The sequence below is a fragment of the Eptatretus burgeri genome, chromosome 16, assembly GCF_056783735.1.
Source record: "Eptatretus burgeri isolate ZD-2024b chromosome 16, Ebu_testis_v1, whole genome shotgun sequence".
In the NCBI taxonomy this organism is placed as follows: domain Eukaryota; kingdom Metazoa; phylum Chordata; class Myxini; order Myxiniformes; family Myxinidae; genus Eptatretus; species Eptatretus burgeri.
Genome location: NC_140976.1, coordinates 50,211,245 through 50,235,998, shown reverse-complemented (window position 1 = coordinate 50,235,998; position 24,754 = coordinate 50,211,245). Strand labels below are relative to the sequence as shown.

At 42.3% G+C, this 24,754-nt stretch overlaps 1 protein-coding gene across 7 annotated transcripts in view; it reads left to right on the top strand.

The window, feature by feature from the left end:
* Positions 1-24,754, top strand: part of LOC147011049 (uncharacterized) — a 330,511-nt gene that overhangs the window by 299,967 nt on the left and 5,790 nt on the right. For all 7 annotated transcript variants that reach the window (XR_015052501.1, XM_085860228.1, XM_085860226.1 and 4 more), the window contains one exon: positions 12,045-12,129. Coding sequence is in view for 6 of the 7 variants with exons in the window: in XM_085860228.1 (XP_085716354.1) it covers positions 12,045-12,129 (85 nt within the window). In the remaining variant the exon portion in view is untranslated. The remainder of the gene's footprint in view (positions 1-12,044; positions 12,130-24,754) is intronic.

Genomic DNA, 24,754 nt, shown 5'->3' with positions numbered 1-24,754 from the left:
TAGATGTGTGTCATAGTGAGCGTTGTTGTGAAGAAAGACAGGAATAAAGTTTGAGGGCTTGTAATTAAGGTTACAACAGGAATGAGCTGGACCTCTATATTTACCAGTAAGATGACAGTGAACCCTAACCTTGACCTCTCCCTTAATTTTCTCCTTACAAATATGACAGATACTGTTCTTTCTAAATTCCTTTTTCTCTCCCTTTGTTAATGACATTGGTTGATAGGTTTTAACCATTATTTTTCTTCGTCTTATACAGTCTTTTCCCAATCGTCTTACAAACTCCTCTGAGGCATCTTCTCCTCTATAAAGTTCTAACTTGTATTCATCACCAACAGATGATTTGATATAATAACAGAAACCACAAGGAGTATGTTTTTGATATTTATTTGTGTATCATTTATTTGGATTTGGAGAAACAGTATCTATCTTTTCAAGGATACTTTCAAAATCAGCATATATCACAAATGGATGTTTTATAGATTTTTAAAAATCTTTGAATGATATGTTTGAACCTGCTTTTGGTAAATTGATTATGGTTGATTTATGATTACTACAATATTTTGAATGTTGATTTAATCGTTCTTTTGTATGGAAGGAGTGGAGACATCTCTTACAAGGGTTTTTTTTACATTTTCTCTGGTATAATTGTGTTTTGTTTAATCTTGATAAATTTTTGATGAAAGCATAATGTGATTTGGTCGTAGTTCATGAACTGGTCATCATTTGCGTTACAGGGTCAAATTATTAAATTTTTCAGTTTTCTCTGTGTTGGTAGACATCACCAACCTACATGCACTTGTGTGAATTTTTTTTTTAACAAAATCCACCAATTAACGGTGAATATGGTATTTTTAATTATGAACTTTAATGGATAATGCATTACAAGGAAAACACATTTTCGCATTTATTTCGAATTCACCCTTTCTGAATAAATTGGATGTGGATCAGTTATCCTTTGGCCATTTTGGACAATTCAAGTGCCAAATTAATCATGAGAATCTGCTAGATACATAACTATGTAAATATATTTACTATATCTCTTTTAGGAGTTTGTACATATTGGTCAGTGTTTGCTGAATAATAACAAGTTGAATAATCAATTTTGCATCATGCAACAGCAAGTCCCAAGTGTTACCTAAAAAATAACAAAATAGATTAGATTAAAGCTTATCGATTGAAATAAATTCAGTTTATTCCAAATTTGACTCATTACATCCGCCGCCTCCGCCACATCTGCCACCTCCGCCTGTTTACTCCACCCCTGACTTGTATCACTTATTTGCCTGTTACACAAAAACGATTGCATATTTTTTTATTTCTTTTTTTGCACATTAAACAAGACAAAATTACCTTTCTTCTCATACTAAGATATCTAGATATCTGTGTTTTTTCTGGTCTGTAGTCAAAGTGGAAAGTGGATGTTTTGAAAAACATGTAACAACTCCACCTTTTTAGGGTGACCAGTTCATGAACTACGACCATTTTTCCTTTGAAGTAAAGTTGTGGACTGATTGTAAGCAAAAAGTTGGAAGCAAAAACCTAAAAAATTGTGGACTGATGAGGGTACAGAGTTCTACAACAAAACATTTATGAATTTTCTTAAAAATAACAACATTACATTATACAGCACCTTTAATGAAGGAAAAGCGGTTGTTATTGAGCGATTCAATCGCACTTTAAAAGAGAGACTATATAAAAAATTCACTCAACTCGGTTCTCAACAATTGTTATCTTTAATTCAGGATATTGTAGACAAGTATAATGACACAATTCACACCTCAACGAATACTAAACCATCAGAAACATTTACAAAATTAGAATATGAAAAAGAGATTAATGTCAGAAAACCTAAGTTCAAAGTTGGTGATATAGTAAGAATATACAGGTGTAAATTTCATTTTGAAAAAGGTTATACGAAACGATGGACAAATCAACTTTTTAAAATCATTGATTTAATAGATACAGTTCCTTGGACTTGTACGGTATATGATTTAGAAGAGGAAGAGATTTTACGTTCATTTTATTCACAGGAATTACATAAGATAAAGAAATTTTTTAAAAAACCCTTTGACTTATAAGTTATATGATTTAGAAGGGGAATAGATTTTTGGTTCATTTTATTCAGAGGAATTACAAAAGACAAAGATAAATCGAAAAAAACCAATTTTGACTCCACCCCTTTTTTAAACTGCACCCCTTTTGACTATGCCCACACAAGCCACACCAACAGAAGCCCCACCCACACAAGGCCCACCCACGCAAACCCCACCGACACAAACCCCACTCATGCAAATGCAACCCCCCTCCCCCCCCACACACAATCACCACCCACACAAGCTCCAGCCACGCAAACACCACCCACATACGCCACATCCACATCCATCATATCCACATAATTAGTGATTAGTTAATTAGTTCCCCACACACAATATATTTATTTAATTAAAAAATTTTTGCTACACTCACACAAACCACATCCACATAAGCCCCACTCACAAAGGCCACATCCACACAAGCCCCACAAGCCACATCCACACAAACCCCACAAGCCACATCCACACAAGCCTCACAAGCCACATCCACACAAACCCCATATACACAAGCTCCACTTATCCACACAAGCCCCACACACCCACACAAGCTCCACCCGCCCACACAAGCCCCACACACCCACACAAGCTCCACCCGCCCACACAAGCCCCACCCACCCACACAAGCCCCACCCACTCATACAAGCCCCACCACCCTATGCACCCCCACCTTTGACCCACCACCCCCCTCATCCCACCCCACCCTTCCCCACCCTTCCCCACACATGGGGAGGGGAGGGGGGTTGGTTGAGGGGATGGTGGGTCGTTGGGGGAGCGCACCTAACCCCCCCACCCCCTTTCCCCTTTACATCTCCTTTATTCTTTTCTTGTAATTCAAAATCAGATAATTATAAGGAAAGCATTTATAATTAAACAAAAGTAATAACATTGAACAAAATCTTCTTTCGCAGCAGTCTGATGGTTTGTTTTGGTTTTGGAACTCCATCAACATATTCTGTTCAAAACAAAGAGTGAAGAACAATTAGGGTATATAAAGATAATTATATTGTTGCGGATTCGCGCCCGCCGGCGTGCGAACGGCCACGTAACTCGAATCGCGGCACGTCGCCCACCGGACGGACAATCCCGTCGTGACCCTCTCGGACTAACGCTGGGAACTAGTCACGGGTGGACCTTTCGGCCTCACCACGATCGTGCCAATCGGCCCCCCGCGTGGGATAGGGTTGCTCGCCAAATTCGACCTACCTAAGTACCCACACGGAGGGTAGACCGGGCGATCGCACCTCGCCGCAGGTCGACTTCGGACACGGGCCAATTTAAGCGACCCGTTCCATACTATCGGGATAACCGAGCGGTGTTATCGTCGGCCTCGACGGTTCGATTAATTATCGGGCGTTTTAGCCCACGACCAACCCTTTACGTGAAGTAAGATGGAGATTCAATAAAGGAAAAGACGAAGCGAAACGGGAAAACAGTTCAACATAAAGCACATTTATTTCGCGATGAACGGAAAGCACACATATACAATTACACCAAAAGCAAATGTAAAAGAAGAAGAAGAAACACACAATAATGCACAAAAAGCAAATGTAAAAGCAAAAGACAATGCAGAGCTAACCGACTACCGAGCACACGGCAACACTTATACAGTTTTACTTCACAGACGGCGCCGACAACACATATACTCAAAGCAAAAGAAAGAGGGACCACCCTCCACTATGAGGGGGCAGATGGCCTGGGGCCGAGACCACGTCGAGCCTACCCGTCTGGTGATGAACCGCAAAATGGCGGTGGCGCCCCGACTCCGCGGGCCTCGCGGACAGTGTCTGGAATGGGGTGGGAACGGGGCCCCCCTTCTCGCACTATCTCAGCGCGGGGGGAAACAGGAGGGGGTTGTTGATGCTCGGGGGAAGGAGGATATCTCCCTGTCTCGGGTCCCGCGACGAGCGTCTCCACCACGACCTCGGTCGCGTTGCCGGCCTCTCCCCTCCGCAGCTCCCCGACTCTGACACGAGCACCCCCTCGACCACCTTCGCCGCCGCCACCTCTCCAACTCTCCACAGCTCCGTCCAACTGCCTTCTCCGACTCCTCTCTTGACTGGCTCTTCCCAACTCCACCGACTCCGAACTGCACTTGACTGACTACTACTGCTTCTTCTTCCCAACTCCACCGACTGCTCTGTTTGGCGAGCGAACGCAGCCCTTTATAGCCCCCGGGGCCTCGCTCCTTCACCTTCGACCCCTTACCTTCGACCCTTCACCTCTGGCTGGCTCCCCATTGGACCGAGGAAAAGTGGGCGTGAATGCTTTTTGATCCATGAATTTGCATATAGCGATATTACTCCAACGCACCTGGAGGCGGGGCCAAATCGCCCCACGCTCGCCGATAGGACGGAACAGAAGTGGGCGTGAGTCGTTTTTGATCCGTTTTCTTCGGAAAGGCTGTGATGTTTCTGCACACGCTGCTCGGTGCGCGCCCTGCACGAGTCCAGTATCGGTGCCCACAAGCGGCGCGGAAATGGCGGTGATGCGATGGTTGCGAGAGCGAGATGTGACGGTAAAGGTCGTGGCTGTTGGCGTCGTTGTTGTTGTGAAGTGGCGTTGCGGCTGGTGGTTGTTGTGTGATGGCTGTTGAGACGTGGTTGGTGGTGGTAGTAATGGCGGCTGGTCCAAAATAAAGATAGTAAAAGAAAAACGGCTATCTAGAAGGGTCGCAGCCCGCATGAATGACATTTATTCCCTCTAAACAACGGGAATTTGGGCCTAACTACACATATACTTACAGAGATATCTCACCTAAGGGACCTGAATGGTGGTTTGCGAATTTCGTCAACCACAACAATATTATGATATTAATAAAATAATAAATATAACATTTACCTCCAGAAGATCGAGTTTTGTGTCCATTTCATCCAGTTGAGCATTTAAACTGGAACAAGTTGGAATTTCAACATTTTTTTTTTGATGACGGATATTACAGAAACAAACAGAGAGAGACAGAGAGACAGAAAGACATATAGATAGGGAGAGACAGAAAGACACACACAGACACACACACAGACACACACACACACACACACATACACACACACACACACACACACACACACACACACAGACACACACACACACACATACACACACACATACACACACACACACACACACACACATACACACACGGAGATAGAGACAGAGTGATAATTCCTCACCTTGGAATCGGGTCATTCAAGATTAAAGGATGTGAGAGAACTCCTTTCCAGCCAACAATAATATCATTCATTTATTTCCGAAATGAATAAATGTCTTCAAGAAAGTCGTTCATTTTTATCCACTCGTCGTGTAATTCAGATAACTCATTTTCAACATCAGTTATCAACAATGTTCTTATTGGGGACAACCTGTTAGAAAAAAACCCAATAATTATTAGTCGTATAGTGATTCAATTCTGTTTTAAACAACAAATAATGAATTGGGTTGAAAATCTCACCTCTCATCTTGTGAAAACGATTGATCTGTAAGGTTGGAGTACTCGTCTGCACAATCCATTCTCGAAATAAAACACTTTGTTTTAATGCACACAAGTTGGTTTAAATAAGCAACTTGATGACGTAATGGGAGATTTCACAACAATGGTTTTTTCAGGGTGTGTCCCATGTAGGAAATGACTTTGGAATTTTTGGCTTAGTTCGAGCGAGGCAGCCGACTTCAAACTGACTCATTTTACACGAAAATGAAACATCTTGCTTTGAACGATTTTGCTAAAACCTACGTTTAAAAGGTGTTTTTAGCTAAACTTTGTTCTGTTAGTGTTCTGATGATTTAACCATGAGAGACACGGACACATAATACTTCCTCATTTTCACAGCACGACTGTGCTCTTAAAAAAAAACACTTCCCCATTTTACAAAACTGAAGGAAATGGATGTTATAAGAAAATGAAGTTATTCCCGAAAGTAGAACATGAACAAATATTCGTTGGTTCGCTCTTTGAGTGGAATGAAAATATGAAGGGAAAGAAGTGCTTTAATCAGTAAGTCTCAATTTTACATTTGCTTGTATGGGAGGGGGAGGAAATGAATCTCCTATTTTGGGCTTTTGGGGCTTGAGTCAGTCTCAATTTTACATTTGCTTGTATGGGAGGGGGAGAAAATCAGTCTCCTATTTTACATTTGCTTGTATGGGAAGGGGAGAAAATCAGTCTCCTATTTTGGGCTTTTGGGGCTTGAGTCAGAAAGTTTTTCCCTTTTTCCCCATTCATTTGAGTGGTTGTCTCAGAAACCCCATTTATCCTCTACTCAGATCTGTATTAAGAGTTTCACTAAAATCGAATCAATTCTTCCTTGCGACACACCCAACCTATCCACCAATTTTGGTCCGAATCCATCCCACAACGTTTTGAGATATTGTGCTATATATCGGTTTTGCCCTATCTCTCAATGGTGAAGAATAACTGAAAAAATTATCATATCCGGATCCGGATGGGTGGATGGGTATAGTGTATTACATTGCATCTCCCTCAAAGTACAGGTTCAACCGGCTATTTTGTTGACATTTACTGGTGAGCATTGCAGATCCTCAAGTGCCTTTTAAAATATGTTGGCCAATGTGTGCCCGTAACTGTGGCACATCCCTGAGCAACAAACTCAACTGGCTATGGTAGCTGCAGTGGCTTGCTTCTTCAAGGAAATGCAGTTAATCATTTGATAATCATGTTGGCTGAAAATAGATATCTTGTTCATTTACAATAACTTTCATTGCAGTTTCATTCAGCTGTTACATTTGACACTCGGAGACAGGCATTTGATTCGTTAAAATATGCCACCATATGGCTCCTACTTTGTCATTAACATATGATTGTGATGGCAGGACTAGTACATGGGGTTCCGATTTTATTTGCCACATCCTTAAAGCACTGCGGGAAAGCTGCCTCAGATGACCTGCTTATTCCAGATACCTTGTGTAATTCATCAGGACTTTTGGAATAAATCCTGACAACCGAACGAGATTGAATTCTAACAGTTTGATATTCTACAGTGATCGTTTTTGACATAATTGCTTTCCACATAGTGATGATTTTCTCAGCATCGTGGAGGTAACTCGGTGGAACTCAAATGGAATTTTTGTCCATGAGTGCACAAATGAATAGTTCAGATGTGCCAGACATGCTCGTCAAATTAATTTCTTGCTTCATTTTTCGATCGTCAATTTGCCATTGCCATCACACTGCCAGGAAGGATCGTTTCTACACCTCACACTTTGATTATGAGAATGGCTTGAGGAGGAGGTAGGGGTTAACAGCGGAGGTAGTGGGGAAGTTGAGAGGGATAGATACATCGACGACATGATTTGTTAAGATGTAGGCACTGTATATACTTGCAGATCCACAATGAAAGTGATGGGGTCAACTCAAATACCCTCATAGGAATGGGAAACACACTTTATACCATGAGTACAATTCAAAACTAGAATGGCACAAGGTGGAGCGAACACCTCCACCAGGCTGAACAGTTTACCTTTTGTATTACTGTTAGGTCAGATTGACGGAACTTCACCAAAATCTAATCAGCTTGTTCTTGTCACTTAACCAACTCATCCACCTCCTTTTTACATAACCCGTCCACAACTTTGTGAGATATCATGCTATATCGTGCAAATAGAAAGTCCACATCCCCTTTCATAATTTTCATCTTTTGTTGCCTTACAGCCTGGAATTAAATTGCCATAAATCAGACTTTTTCTGCCTTTATTTACACATTGTAACCCACAACTTTCAAATGAAAATCAAATTCCACAAAATTAATTAAAAATACAAAACCAGAATATCTTGGTTGAATAAGTGTCCCCCTCCCTTATAATAGCAATTGTAAATTAGCTCAGGTGTAATCAATCACCTTCAAAACCACATACCAAGTTAATTGGCCTCCACCTGTGTTAAATTGTATTTTATTCTGATTATTTCAGAATAAAATCAGCTGTTCTTCAAGGTTTCCTCTGCTATTTCCTCTCTGTGGATTTCACAGCAAAGACTCAATCATGAAAAAACCAAGGAGATTCATCACAAGACATCTGGAATAAAGAGCACAAGGCACAGATCAGGGGATGGGTATAAAATATTTCAACGGATTGGAATATCCCTTGGAGCACAGTCAAGACAATCATTCAGAAGTGGAAGGTGAATGGTATCACCAAGACCCTGCCTTGATCAGGCTGTCCCTCCAAACTGGATGATCAAGCAAGGATGATACTGATCAGGGAGGCCACAAAGAGGCCAATAACAACTTTGAAAGAGCAACAGGCCTTTATGGCAAAGACGGGTCACTGTGTGCTTGTGACAACAATATCCCAAGCACTCCACATTTCTGGCCTGTACAGTAGTGTGGCAAGAAGGAAGCCATTACTCAAAAAGGCCCACCTTGAGTCCCGTTTGGTGTATGTGTAAAAACCACTCTGGGGATTCTGAAGCCATGTGGCAAAAAGGTTTGTGGTCTGACAAAACCAAGAGGGAACTTTTTGGCCGAAATGCAAAACGTTACGTTTGGTACAAACCCAACACAACGCATCACCAAAGGAACATAGTGGTGGCAGCATCATGTTATGGGGATGTTTCTTATCAGCAGGGACTGGGGCACTTGTCAGGATCTAAGGGAAAATGGGTGGAGCAAAATGCAGAAAAAATCCTCGAGGAAAACCTGCTGTCCTCTGTGCTTTTCCTCGAGGAAAAGCTGAAATTGGGACGGAAGTTCACCTTTCAGCATGACAACGACCCGAAGCACACAACCAAAGCTACACTGGAGTGGATAAGGAACAAAAAGATAAATGTCCTCGAGTGGCCCAGTCTGAACCCGAACCTAAATCCAATCGAAAATCTGTGGCATGACTTGAACATTACTCTCCATCAATGCTCCCCATGTAACTTGACTGAGGTTGAATTGTTTTGTGCAGAAGAATGGGCAAATATTGCTCAATCAAGGTGTGCAAAGTTGGAAGAGACCTATCCCAACAGATTCACATGTCACTGCATGATAAATGGTATTTGTGTTCAATTCACGATGTAGATCATTTTTTTTTCGACATCAGATCGAAGATGGCAGACTGGCAGCTATTTTGTGACTTAAAAGTGTCCCCAACCATTTCTCAGACATGCCTGGTCCAATGTTGTTAAAACTTGGCACAATCACAGTACATGGTAGCATACATGTGCCCCTCTCTTTATTTTGTAATCTGATCAAAGATGGCCAACTGTTAGACTGGTGACCATTTTAGTTGTAAATAAATATGGGCTAGCCCTTTAACTCCATACAGCAAAATTACTAAAACAATGGGAGCTATGGCATTTTATGTCTTTCTCACTTGGTATTATCATATCAAATATTATCATATCATCCTTCATGATATCTAAATTGTTCCACACTATTAATTCTGCATTTATCTGATCAATCATGATGGTATTTGCGTTCAATTCACTGGCCCATGTAGGAAAGTAAATACACACTAAGGTATGTGAAGTAAAACTTTGTAGAATTCATAGAAGTAAAAGCCTGGTGTTAGCCTAATGGTTAAGTTGGTTGGCATATGTATATATATATATATATATATATATATATATATATATATATATATATATATATATATATATATATATATATATATATATATATATATATATATATATATATATATATATATATATTAGGGTCTTGAGTTTGAGCCGCTGTCATGCCGTTAAGCAACACCAAGTGGGTTAATTCAGCCTGTCAACATTCCGAGGTCGACAAAATGAGTACCAGCTTACGGGAAATACGGTAATGCATCAGGAGCATAGCCGTGTACCCACCAATGATGCAACCAGCAGCCATAGGCTACATATGGAATAATATAATATTGTTACGGTTGTGGGGGTAGATGGAGGAATTTGCTAGCAAAGTTAGGATTGAATGGAGTTGTTTGGTCTGTGTATATGTAGGAGACATCTCGATGAATTATGTAGGGAAACTGTGAGCTTAAGTGTTATGTGTCACCACATGGGGGGGTGCTGTGGTGTTAAATTAAGAATAAGTTCCACCAGTATGTGATTGCCTCCCTGTAACCTATTCCTGCGTTTTTGCATTAACAAGGGAACCAAACATGCCGAGCAGACAGAAGCCCCACCTCCAAGGGTGACAGCGGGCAAAGTCACTCCCCCGAGGCTGACAATTGATAGACATGACATCAGAAGCTAGCCGAGCAGGCAAAGGCTCCACCTTCCCAGGTTTCATATGAGAAAGCCACGCCCCGGAGGAGGAAACGGGAGTTCAGTGATGTCAGTTAGTCAGAATTGAGTTCGGAGGAGGAACGGTCGAGTGCGGAGTGAAGGACTCATGCGGTCGAGAGAGAACGTAGTTAGGAGATGGCCTGTAAGAAAATGGCTTTATGGCTGGCTTTCCTTTGATGCATGAAGAAGCTGGAATGATTCTCATATTCAGGTTGAAGCGATTTGGCTCACGTGGTGAAACATGACGCTGGCCTTTGGCTCTTGGTTGGGTCGTGAGGAACGGACCCCGAGACTCTTGTATGTCAAATAGCGGGTCACTGAGCATGATTGACGCACAAAGCAGCTGCATGGGGTCTCTGAGCCTTGGTGTTGAATACCGCTCACGAATTGCCTGACGTACGTTTGGCCCGCTGTGAGGGAGTGATTTGGCGCCATTTTGTGCACGTCCACACGTGCAAATAGAAGCGCCTTGATTCCAAGTTCCACAAAGACCATCTCTGGGCCAAGCTAAGTACCAGCGTAAAGGAGGAGTTTTCTTTTATTTTGCTTCCCTCTGTCTGTATTTAATCCATATTTAGAGGCACCTCGACTTGGAGATTAATTTACCTCATATATTTATAATTATTACATTTATTTATTGTCCTTTGTAAATAATTGTCTATTTTCATTAAATGTGTTCATTTTAAGAAGCTGTATCCGTGTATTTGTCATGGGTTTCGAGTATAAACCCCCATGTGTATCCATTTCTGTGCCACCGTTGCACCCACATTGCGCTCTGCCCTTCCCGCATGTGTTAAATTCTCTGAAGATCAACGGGTCTACCTCCTAATATGGAAAAGACTGCTCGACCATCCGGGCTGGTGGTATTAACCGCCAGTCACCACAATTTGGGTCGGGGGATTAACCTTGACCGCCAATGCCACGACAATATTCCTATAAGTAACATTCCTGTCACTGAACTTGCTTCAGTCCCAATATGTTCTCAATTTTAGGATCATGAAATTTATTCAACCAATGAAATGATGCATCAAAACACTTTGTCAAACAAAAACTTGATAAAATCAAAGTTGGATCAACCTTCCTTGAGTTATGACTACGACCTCTTTAATTTCCCAATTATTTTGATTTGTGGGGATGCGCAGGAAACGATTTTGCCACGTCTTCCATGAGCTTTTGACATTCAGTGTTGATATTTAAATGATGTTGTCAGGAATTTGGAATTTGTTCATAGTGCTGGAAATAACTGTCCTCTTTGTGAAAGAGACTTTGGGATCTGTCATGTCCACCACCAACCAGTGCTGGCAGATGGGTCCTACAGTTTAATTGGTATTCCGATGGACGGCGCACACAATTAATGAATCGTCCTGCATGTGAAGCACATGGATCATAGTTTATAGCTGTGTCAAGATTCGAACCTAGGCGTGATGGCTCAGAGGCAAGTGTGCATCCATACCTTCAACCTATCCTGCCAGCCCATACTTTGAGCTACAACAGACTTTTTCAATATCTGTCTGAGGAATCAAATTGTTTTACTGATTTAGTGACACTAGATCAATGTGACAATGCCATGATAAAATCAAGACATCTTTTTTTGACCTCACAAATTGAAACACATGAACGGATGTTTGGATCCCAGTAGTAAAGGTGACACTTTACTTCAATTTAAAATGTTTTCCAAGCTATTCATGGGCCTCCTCCTGGGTTAACTAATGTAATCACGGGTGTGTGTGTGGCAGGCTGATGGGATGAAGCACCTCCGCGAAGCCTTGAAAATCCTGGCAGAGCGTGTACTCATTCTGGAGACGATGTTGGGAGTTTATGGTGAGTTTTCAAACACAGGTTACATACTCCACCAGACAGTCATACCTGGTATGATCACAAGGTATCGCATGACACAGTTAACGGTCATTCGGTATATCTCACCTGTGCCATATCTATATCCCAACACTCCTTCTTACTGCAAGAGGGACTGCCAATAATAAAACTAACCCCATCAGGGAATTTACCCAGGGTACTGGCTAAGAATGGCCAAGTATTTGGAGAGATGTTTTGGGGTCTTTAACATCAACAACACTAGATAGCTCACAGAACACCTTTACCCATGCAGTTTTCAGAGAAAGGACATGGGGGTTGGTTGGAGTGGGAAGGGGGGAGGGGGTCTTTTTATCTCTTGCTTTGCGTTTCCGAGCACGATCTATATTCGCTTTGTTCGTGAACTTTGAATAACAGGTGTGATGGCAACAATACGAAGCTGATGGGTCAAATGGAACATTTCAGAACTGAAGCTTCTGCCAACTCTTCTCGGAGAAACTGGCGATTTTGGAACAACCTTTGAGAAAATGATACACCAAACAAACAGCTCTTTTGGATAAAGTTAGCTCTGTCTTTGCATTGCTTGGCACCGCCATTCTGTTTGAATCACGCTATTACTCTGCCCTCAGATCACGCGGTAAATTTGATCACAATTTTGTCATCCATTTTCAATTTTGGCAAAAAAAAATGGCGCACAATTTTGCCCAAGTACTGCGAAACTGATGGGTTTCTGTCTCCTACGCTTTACTGGGGAGTTTATTGCACTTTCTTTTTGTGCAAACAAGGCGATTTGTGTTCTACAGCATTCAGATATATAACTCAATTGAAAGAAAATCAAAGTTTTAAAGGATGTAGAAAAAAAAAATCGGAACTTTACCGCGGTTCATGCACCCTCTTTTACACCACCTTATTTCACACATTTAATTAGTTATTTGTGCCTGTTTGTCCTTTATGATGTCCCTAAAAAACACTAAGTTTCCTGTTTGTAATTATTTTCAATTTCCTTTGACTGCCAGACTGATAGACAGACAGCCAGACTGAGGCAATTGCTTTATCGCGAGTGCTCGCATACACACCGGGTGAGATTCCATACAATTCGCCAAATTCAGAGCCAAAGTACCACTAAACTGCAGGTTCTTGTTCCAATTCATGTTCTGATCCGTATTCTACAGTGTTGAAAATGTATAATTCAATTTAAATTAAGTAATTCCTCGATCTTATAAATAGACTGACAGACAGAGAGAGTGAACCAATTGCTTAGCCCCGCTTTGCACAATGCGCATGAGATAATAAATACACACAGGACTGGATAGCCAGCATCACTCCTCAATCTGAAGGAGGTTTTACTCAAACAGCATAATTTTCTGGTACTGCACCAGAACGGCACTCTTTGATTCGTGACCCTCAATCGAGTTGGGGATCAGACCTGTTAACAGAGCTCAATGGCGAGTGCACTAACCAAGTCCCAACTGAAGTATTGCTATCACTACAAATGAATGTGGTTTCAACTTTCCAAATGATGTGTGCAGCCCAAGCTCTGACCCCAAGCAAATCGAGATGTATTGTGCATTCCACGAGACCAACAACCTAACAAAATGTGTGTAAAAGTAACCTACTTGTTTGCAGGTGACATACGACATCCTTAGTTTATGTGCAGGTAACAGCAATTTCAAAGAAAGCAACAACAAAAAAAACAATAGCCTAAAAAATAAAAAAACAATGTGTGTAACTTGCAAGTCACTTGGGACACACGTGACATGTGACCCATGTTTGTAATGGAATATTGATGCCATTTTTATGCATTACACCTCAATTTCCAATTAGAGGCTTCTAATGGGGCTGGTTCAGCATTTATCGTCAAGGAAGGGTCCAAATGAAGCTCTCACATTCAAATTGCAAAATAAATTTTGAATTTGTCCAGGTTATGGCTTAATGTGTTCCACCTTGTGAAACATAACACAAAGGGCATCCACATTGCAGAAGGGACAATCAGGTTCGTGTTCGCTATAGTGTGCTACGTAATGCAGCACCCCCTTACTGGCACACCATCAGAAGCATGTTTTAATGGGGTTAAAACACCCAGGGCTGTTTTAATTAATATTATGGTGAGGTTGCACATATTATACGATGTTTTCATGTAAACAATGTGCAGTTATTGCCCTGATCCAGATTTACAACTGCGACTGATATGTGATGCTCGTTGATTGCATTGGGCTGCAATAATGGACAGTGTCATTGTAAGTGAGGTGTGCCCTATGAGTATCTGGGAAATCATTAAGTGAGGTGAAAATATGCTTCAGTTTTACTTCTGTATCACTCAGGAATATTCCGGTATTTACTGTTGTAGCAGTTTTGATTTTGTTGTCACATTTGACACACACACACACACACACACACACACACACACACACACACACACACACACACACACACACACACACACACACACACACACACACACACACACACACACACACACACACACACACACACACACACACACACACACACACACACACACACACACACACACACACACACATACACACACACACAAACATGCACACGATCCGTGCTTGTGTGTAAACATATGAACCGTGCTTCCCCATTGACTTGGGTCGCTCACTTGCATTTGATTTTTCATTCATTGATAATTATCTTTCATATACGAGGTATGTATATATATATATATATATATATATATATATATATATATATATATATATATATATATATATATATATATATATATATTTATGGATGCTTTCCAATGGTTCTGTGATTTTTCCTGATGTATCGGCTGTGATATCCATTGGCACACAAAATTACCGTGCTTCGCCATTATCTTGAGTTGCTCACCTACATTTTTTTCATTTCATTTGTTTTTTCAATTTATTTATATTTCAATTTACGGATGTTTTCCGGTGATTCTGTGATTTATTTTTCCGGAGTATCTGCTTCAATGTTCATCGGCACGTAAAATTTCAGCTTTTTATGTCACCCGGAAGGTAACCGATCTGTAATATCCGTCAGTCATTCAGTCAATTGGTCAGTGGTGAGAAAAGCTTTAAATATTTAATATGTATATGCTCTTCCAGCCAAAGAAAGCTGCATAAATCTACACAAGATAAGCCCTTTGCTTTTTAAAAAAATCCCTACCTGAATTCCTCTAGAGCGGCAGACATTCACATGTAGTGCATACATGAGACTCCCAATGCTCCGTGCAACTTGAAACAGCAAAGGGCTTACCTTGCGTAGCTTTTCTTGGTTGCTTTATGCAGCTTTCTTTTGCTGGAACAGCATGATGATTAATTTTTTTTGAAATCCTACCCACCTGTGGTAATTAATTATGTGAGAGCTGATTAGTTATTCCCTCCAACTGTGGGTGAGACGTGATAGGGTCCTGTTATACGTCATTGCTGGGAGAGCACGCTAATTGTAAGCTTTACTTTTCAGACTCGAAGACAATTTGCTTTTCCTTCCATTTAATTTAATTTAACAAATGATACCCATCTTGCAAGTGATCTTGTGTGTCTCTTCACTTCTTGCAAGTGATCCAAATCAATATGATAGATAACCAGAGGTCAACAAGAGTGACAAATGGGAAACCTTGACAAAGTTCCAGAAGAAACTGAGGAAAACCGAATGTCAGTTCGAGAGATGAAATTGAAGAGTTAACTCAAGTGCAATGGCCTAAAATTGCATTGAATACAAGACGATGGACCATGTTGAGGGAGGCCTTCATGCTGCAGTTGACGAAATCGGCTGGTTTGGTCATTTTTTAATCAATCGTGTTGTTTCACACTTTTTAGTCTTTTGTGCTCCTGCTTAAACATCCTTGAGTCACCTTCGATGTGATACAGTCTCTGGCTGAATGTCAAGCACATTTTCTATTAAAAACATTGCAGTTGCAAGGACCAACAAAAGAATGAACGCATCATCAGGAGCAAAACTGCCGTAATATCTCGTGTGACGTTTCACAGGTGTGACTCATTTGGCCACTGAGGTGAAGCAGCATGGGCACCCTATTTTACTGTCTGAGAACAATTAATTAGACAGAGTTGGCACAAATGTGGATTTTGATGAATTGTGATAAAACAAGTCTCCCTGCAATTAACTCGTCTCAATCTCAGGAAATGGAGTCAATCCCTGTGGGGTTTACCTGTGAGTCGTGCTCATGTACACTCGTTTCATTGCGATCTATATGGCAAGGAAATGCTCGATTAACCACAAGGGATTCACATTGGCAATTTGCAGCAATGTGCAGCCAATTTTATCGCATATTCATTTGAATCGAGCAAACACATAACATTAAGGGAGCTTGTACAAATGTTGTGTCTGTTGGAAGAAAACATTTGGCCAAGTATCTTGGATATATTCAAAATAATATTCTGATTCTGATGCACCATACATACTATGTTACAGATCATCGGTGCTGTCAAATCAGTTTATTTGTAAGGGTAATACTGGGTGGTTTGCCAATGCTTTGCCAGCAGTGCTTATGACAGGAATTTGAAATTTGTTCATGGTGCTGGCGATAGCTCACTTACTCCTCACAAAGAACACCGTGGGATCTTTAAGGTCCACCAACTAATGTTGGCAGACGGGATGCCCAGTTTAACGTCCATCCATCCATCCATCTGAGGGACGTAACACACATTGATGAATCACCCTGCCTGTGAAACCTTGGGATGACAGTTTATATAGGTGGACCAAGATGTGAACCCAGGCAAGACAGCTTCCAGGTGAGTGTGCATTAGGGTGTTCCAAAAAAATGAAAGTTTGATTTTTGCCGCTCCCTGATTTTGCCTTTGTTCTAATACCCCATAAGAACTTATAGGTCAAAAATGAACAAAATTCCATGATATTTAGGGGTTTCTCAAGTTGGCACAATTATGTCCATTATGGAGAGGCATTTTGCACTGCAATGTCAAAAAGCTCATCTAGGTCTCCTTGGAAAAACTATTCTTTCATCCTATATGACTGCTGTGGTTTTTGAAAATATCAAACAACCATATTAATTGTGAAGTGTACTGCGTTGTGCACATTCGACGGCAAGTTGTCAGTTACAGTTTGGCAAATTTCAACAATTTTGTGCCAACTTGAGGAACCCCTAAACATCCTCCAATCTGCTTCATATTTGGTGTGTATGTTTCAACTGTCAAATGGAACAAAGGCACACTGAGGGAGCATGAATATTCATACTTTTATTTTTTTACCCCTATTATGAAGCACCATAGTGTGCATACATACTTTGAGGCCATCCTGCTAACCCCAAAATATTATTCTCCTTTACATTCAGACTTTAATTTTCAATCAGGTCTTCATTAATTTCACTGAAATAAAAAAATGAATTGGGGCTCCACTGCAAATACATATGTAATGTTGTTAATCCACAACCATTTATTCAAATTCTTATAGCGTGTCACTCACAGGAACATTGTCGTATATTTGGTGAAATATCAAGTGTATTATTACAACATTCCTCATTGAAGGTTTTTCTGGCTCATCTAACGATAATGTTGTCCCATCTATCCTATATCCAATATCGGCATGAGCAGTTGTCTTCCCTTTCTCGCTAATTACCCACAATACGCTTGGGGGGTCCAAAAGCACACAATAACTATTCCATGCCACAAGACATCTTGATTCCAACTAAGTTTCAAAACCTAATCGACACCAGCACTTTTTCTAAAGGATGTTTCTAAAGGATTTTCTAAAGAAACTTTTTTTATTGCACTTTCTTGACATGTCTTTTGGCTTATGTCTTATGTCTTTTGGGGAATTATTTGGCTTATGTCTTTCACTAATCACTTGGCCAGGTCTTATGTTTTACGGGAGCTTATTTCGGTCGGAATTTGGAATTTGTTCAGTGTGCTGTCCACAACTTGTCTCCTCTTCGCAGAAGTCACAGTGGGATGTTCAACATCCCCCAATTAATGCTTGCAAATGAGACAATCAGCTGAGCGTTCCTCCAATGGTTGGCACACTTTGTGATGCAACCCCTTGCCTGCAAACCCTCCCGGTCGTTTGTTCCTAGGTTTAACCCCCAGAGGTGTTGCAGCCAAATAAAATACCATCCCTCTCAGAGGCAGAAGTGTGTTGCATTGTGGAACATCTGACAGTTTATCGTAGAGTCTGATATCAATCCCATACAAAACAGTTAAAAGGTGGCAGACTTGCTTGGACTTGTTGCAACACCTGCTGCATACGTTCATAAAATATTGCTCTGAGGGTTCGTTTTCAATTTTAACTGCGCTATCCAAATAGTTTTGGGGGAAAAACTGGATATTGGATATTTAGTTAAACGTGTATAAACATCCCTATTAACAATAATCTACGAAATGCAAAAGTAAAACTATATTCGATCAAATTATCGCTCAAGCATACCCGCCCTCGACGTTCTTTCAAGATCATCACTATAGCTGTGACGAGGTATTAAAAATCAAACATAAAGTTATTTTAAGATAAAATAATTGTTTTGTGGTTTTCGTGCAAAATGACATTTTGCTTCATTGTCATTAGGGTTTGACGTTGTTAAACTCACAGAAGATACATTGATGAATTAATTGCCTTGAGGCAATTCAATTCTTGCAGTTAGATCAGGCTCAGGGCTGGCAGGATGGCCTCAAGGTATGCACAGTCGTCTCTAAGCTGTCTCGCCTGAGTTTGAATCTTTCCACAACTATATACTCTTCCCAGTGTATCACAGGCAGAATGATTCATCGATGTGTGTGCCGTCCCTCGGATGGACGTTAAATATTCCATGTTGTCCTCTTATCTGTGAAGAGTGGGTGAGCGACCGCCGGCACCCTTAACAAATTCCAAATTGCTGCCCTAGCTGTGAAGGCAATGGAAAACCACCAAACATAACCCTTGCCAACAAACTGCTTCGGCAGCACTGGAACTGCCTTTGAGCAAAACCTCAGAATACAAATATTAGGTTGGCCAACATTTAATCTGTACTAAATTATTCTGTAGTACTTGCGTCTATTACTCCGAATCAGACATAATCTTCCGTCGTCTATTTGTTTTCGGGTATTTAAAGAACCGGATCATCATTAGACGTGATCTTGCTTAACCTGAGCACAAAATGGTGGAATATCAAGAACTGGAAATACTCGGACAGTATATGCTGTTTCCTCCTCTAAGCTTCTCAAGAGGAGATTATATTTTTTATACCACAGCCTTGTCAGCATGATCTGGATGATATAATGTGACTGCTAATAACCCCATTTCAGCCATTCATGTGTGAACAGCTAATATACGAGGGTTGTACCGAAAGTCATGAACAAGTTTATAGTTCAGTAAAGCAAAGGTACATGTAATAGAACTGATATTGTCAATAGTAACTGGACATACCACATTACTCTTCGACAAAATCTCCAGAAGGATGCAAACATTTCTGCCAGTGCTGCACGAGCTTAAAAATCCCGCTGTGGTCAAAGTCCATCCCAACACTTTGCAACCAGCTTCGCAAGACTATCTGGACTGCCTCGTCGTTTTCATAGTGCTTACCTCTTCTGTAATCTTTCAAGGGCTCAAACTGATGAGAGGCCAAGTATGGATTGTACAGTGGTGGGGGAGCACTTCCCAGCCATTCTTTGAGATTTCTTCTAATGTCAGATGCGCAGTGTGAGGCCTGGCATTGTCATGTTGAAAGACGACAGCTTTTTTTCTTCAGGCGCTTTTCCCAACTTGCACATTTTAAGGTCGCTATCATCTCCAGTATTGAATGGTGTCCCATGCCAACCTGTGCTGCGATCTCTCTAACTTTCACCCTTCTGTCCTCAATGATGAGCACATCAACTTTCTGCTCATTGCATTCAGTCGTGGCGCTTCTCGGCCGACCACAGCATGGCTGATCGGTGATGTCCGTGTATCTGTCTTTGAAGTGTTTCACCCACCTTCTGACACTGCTTGCGCCTATGCAGGTGTCTCCATATACCTGACTCTCGGCCATAGATATCTGCAGCGAAGTTGTCCTCCTTCATGAAGAATTCAATCACTGCACATTGGCGAAACGATTTGTCATTGTTGGCCATTTTGTCACAATAGATTGTGGGTACACCAGTGGTGTGCACTGGCTGAGTCTGTGTTTATATTGGAGTGGATAGATGTCGCTATTAACTCATGTTCTACTACACTTGACACAAATGTGTGGAATCCTTTGATACTCATGACTTTTGGTAGAGAAATGCCACTCTCTTTTCCTCGCTGCTTCTCACTGCCAACCATAGCAGTAGTGATAGCCTGTCCATGAGAGAAGCAGCGAGGGAAAAAGAATGGCATTTCTAAGTGTGGGAGAATTGTGCACTCAGCCAGTGGGCCGCTCAGATAGCTCAGAGGGCAGAGCACTGCAATGTTTGACCAGAGGAACTGGATTTGATTCCTGGTCTGGGTGTGTAATTTTCCCACCTATACATATTATGTTTGCTTGCCTGTTCATTTCTAATTGTATTAATATGCCCCATGTGGTGAACAATAGTGGTCATGGAATTGGCCCCCATAAGTTGAAGACCCTCTTGTGTGTAGACAGGCCATTGCTGCTCTAAATGTTGGCAGTGAGTGTCCTGGAAGCATCGAGGGAAAAAGAGTGGCATTTCTATATGTGAGAGAATTGTGTGCTCAGCTGGTGGGTTGCCTAGATAGCTCAGATGACAGAGCATTGGTATGGTGGGTTTGATTCCTGGTCTGGTTGTGTAATTTTCCCACATGTACATGTTATGTTTGTTTGCCTGTTCACACACTTACAAATTAAAAATAAGCTTGCTGTGCCTTGGACTAATGTGAGTATCTCATTTATATAGCCTTTTGAACACCCCACACAATTTCCCCTACAAGGTACAGCATGCAGCACACATTTCACTCTGAGAAATATGGCATTTTATTTGGATGTGACTCCCCTGGTTGTTAAACCTTGGAACAAGCATCTTGGAGGCCAATTCACCTGTTTGATTTACCTAAAATATGTGATAGGCATGGTGGACACAAACAGACAAGAACCATTATACAGTAATGCACGTGCAAGAGAGGAACCAGGATTATGGCAGTTACAGACAGCATGTTTCGGTCCCAACACCTGTCTGTAGTTTTAGAGCGTGTTGAAATGGCTGGAGGAGAGTGGACCACAGACAATATTCAGAGATCTCATGAATAACTAGAAGGGCACTTTGTAGAATGCATACCTCTGCCACGTCATGCCTGATCCATGAGAACATATCTGCCCCCCCCCTAAAAAAAAACAGACAGAGGGGTAAAAAACCACCTCCTTCACCTTTGGTGGCAGAGGTAATAATTGTACAACTGTCATGTGCACTAGATGTGCATCAGGGTAGCTCGCACTCGCTTTTGACTTGTCTCATCTGGGTTTGATTCCTGACACGATGATAAATTGTCGGATTGGTGTTTTGCTGGCAGGATGTTGAAACCATGAGCTTGCCGTCATTCGGATGGACCTTAAGTCGGTTATTAGCTCGCCTGTTCGAAGAACAGAGAGCTATAGTGATGCCCCTGGCGTGAGCGTCAGCGTCAGCGTGAGTGTGAAAATGTTAAAGTTTTTGGTGCAAGTTATTTCCTTTCTAATGTTTTTATCTACCACATTATTTTTTACTGATTACAATGTACAAATACATATATTGCTTTAAAATATCGGGCATAGTGGCGTGCGCCTGTAATCCGGCTACTCGGAGGCTTGGGTTGGAGGATCGCTTGAGGACCGGAACTCTGCACTGGGCCGCGCTATGAGAGGGTGTAGGGCAGCCCGGAATCATGGCGAAACCCAATCCTTATCCCTGTGTCGTAAGAGAGAGGTGACCAGGATTGCATCAGGAAGGGCATCTGGCGTAAAACCTATGCCAAATCAATATGCGGATCATAACGGATGATCCGCTGTGGCGACCCCTAACGGGAGCAGCCGAAAGACGAACAACAACATATATTGCTTTAAAATTATTTGGATTAGACTTCACTGCTATGCTTTATAAAAAATATTAGACTAGTCTTTTAAAAACGATAAATGTATAAACGGGCGAGCATTGGGTGGCTTTGACACCACTCTGGTTCAGTCTACTCGCATTATCTGATGAATGTTAAATATCCCAAAGTATCCTATCCCAGTCTCAAATTTATTCAGGGGCACTGAATGTGAAGGGGCACCGACCACACCAGCATCACATCTGCGCCTCAGTGAAGATGCAGTTTTTCGGTGCCGGCCTTCTAACTGCCTCACGGTCCAATGCTGCGAGTAATCTTATGTTACAACATTATAAATTAGACTTCGGTTGCGTGACTGTCACAAAGTAGTTCTTCAACTTTGCAATGAGATATACCGACAACATTATGAATACATTTAGATACCATTCAAAACAGCATATTGAACTTTTCTTTGAAAGTTTGTCTTCAATGTTTCAAGTACAACATATCATCAATGGCAATATCAGAGTACGTGGAATGATCCTACACAAAATGTTCAGAATAAGAAGTAAAATGAAGACTGGTACGGTTTATGATACTGTTGCGAATTTGCGCCCCCCGGCGTGCGAGCGGCCACGTAACTCGAATCGCGGCACGTCGCCCACCGGACGGACAATTCCGTCGTGACCCTCTCGGACTAACGCCGGGAACTAGTCACGGGTGGGCCTTTCGGCCTCACCACGATCGTGCCAATCGGCCCCCCGAGTGGGATAGGGTTGTTCGCCAAATTCGACTTACCTAAGTACCCACACGGAGGGTAGACCGGGCGATCGCACCTCGCCGCAGGTCGACTTCGGACACGGGCCACTTTAAGCGACCCGTTCCGTACTATCGGGATAACCGAGCGGTGTTATCGTCAACCTCGACGGTTCCAATTAATTGTCGGGCGTTTTTTAGCCCACTACCAACCCTTTACGTGAAGTAAGATGGAGATTCAATTAAAGAAAAGACGAAGCGAAACGGGAAAAAACAGTTCAACATAATTCACATTTATTCCGCGGCAAACGGAAAGCACACATATACAATTACAACAATTATGCACCAAAAGCAATTGCAACAAAAGAAACACAATGCAGATCTACTACCGACTACGCGAGCACACGGCAACACTTACACAGTTTTACTTTACAGACGGCGCCGACAACACATATACTCAAAATCAAAAGAAAAAAGGGGCCACCCTCAACTACAAGGGGGCAGACGTGGTCTGTGGGCGCGAGACTGGGCAGAGCCTACCCGTTTTGTGATGAGCCACAAAATGGCAGCGGCGCCCCGACTCCGCGCTCCTCAACGGGCCTCGCTGGCACTGCCTGGAATGGGGTGGGAACGGGGCCCCCTTTTTGCACTATCTCAGCTTGGGGGGGAAACAGGGGGGGGGTTGTTGATGCTCTGGGGAAAGAGGATAGCTGGCTTGCTTGGGTCCCGCGACGAGCGACTCCACTGCGCCCTCGACCGCGTTCCCGGCTTCTCCTCTCTGCAGCTCCCCGACAGACTCCGAACCCCGACAGACCGACTCTCCTCCAGACCCGTCTTGACTGCTGCTGCCACACTTCGCCGCCGCCACAACTCGCCCGAGCCCGAAACAGAAAACCCTCTACTGACTCAATTCGCCCCGCGCTCGGCGCTTTATAGTGCGACAGGAGAACCCATATGCAGATTTTCGGATCAGGATGGGCTCGGGGGCTGAGCCACGCTCGCCCATTGGACGGAGGAAAAGTGGGCGTGAATCATTCCTGATCCGCGAATTTGCATATATCGATTCTACTCCGACGCGCCTGGAGGCGGGGCCAAATCGCCCCACGCTTAATGATTGGAGGGATCGGAAGTGGGCGTGAATCATTCCTGATCCGGAAAGGCCGCTCTTTGTACCCGCGTCTCAGCGCGCGTCCTGCACGAGGCCAGGACAGCCTGACACTCGGCGTTCACAAGCGGCGCGGGAATGGCCGCAGAAGGAGGAGAGGTGAAGGTGGTGGAGGGCCTAAAGTGGCGTGATGGCCATGGCGACGCTTGGAATGGCGGTGATGCGATGTTTATGGGAGCGAGTTGCGAAGGTAAAGGTCGTGGCTGTTGGCGTTGTTGTTGTTGTGAAGCGGCGTTGCGGTTGGTGGTTGTTGTGTGATGGCGGTTGAGACGTGGTTGGTTCAAAATAAAGATAGAACAGAAAAACGGCTATCTCAAAGGGTCGCAGCCCGAATGAATCACATTTATTCCCTCTAAACAACGGGTTTGGGCTAACTACACATGTACTTACAGAGATATCTCACCTACGGGACCTGAATGGTGGTTTGCGAATTTCCTCAACCACAACAATACATTCCGACTTGTACTCCATTAATCTTTGTACTTTCCATCCCTGAAATTTTTGCATTGCCCCTTATTTTTCATGAAAATATACGAAACCGATCAAAAATCCAAATATCTAAAACAGGTCAAATACAATTTGGTGCAGAAATTAACGAACGACATCTTCAGATCATCTTCATTGTTACCAAGGTCGGTCTGACATTAGGGTTATTTCGTCAGCGTCATCCTCGGGAGGTTGAATGAGTGTTAGGAATTAGCTGAGAATGTGTACATTCTCTAACGAAGACAGAAAAGTACGCTCAAGATGGAGAAACTAGATATGCAGAGGTAGCCAGTACTTCTTCACTTGTTTTGA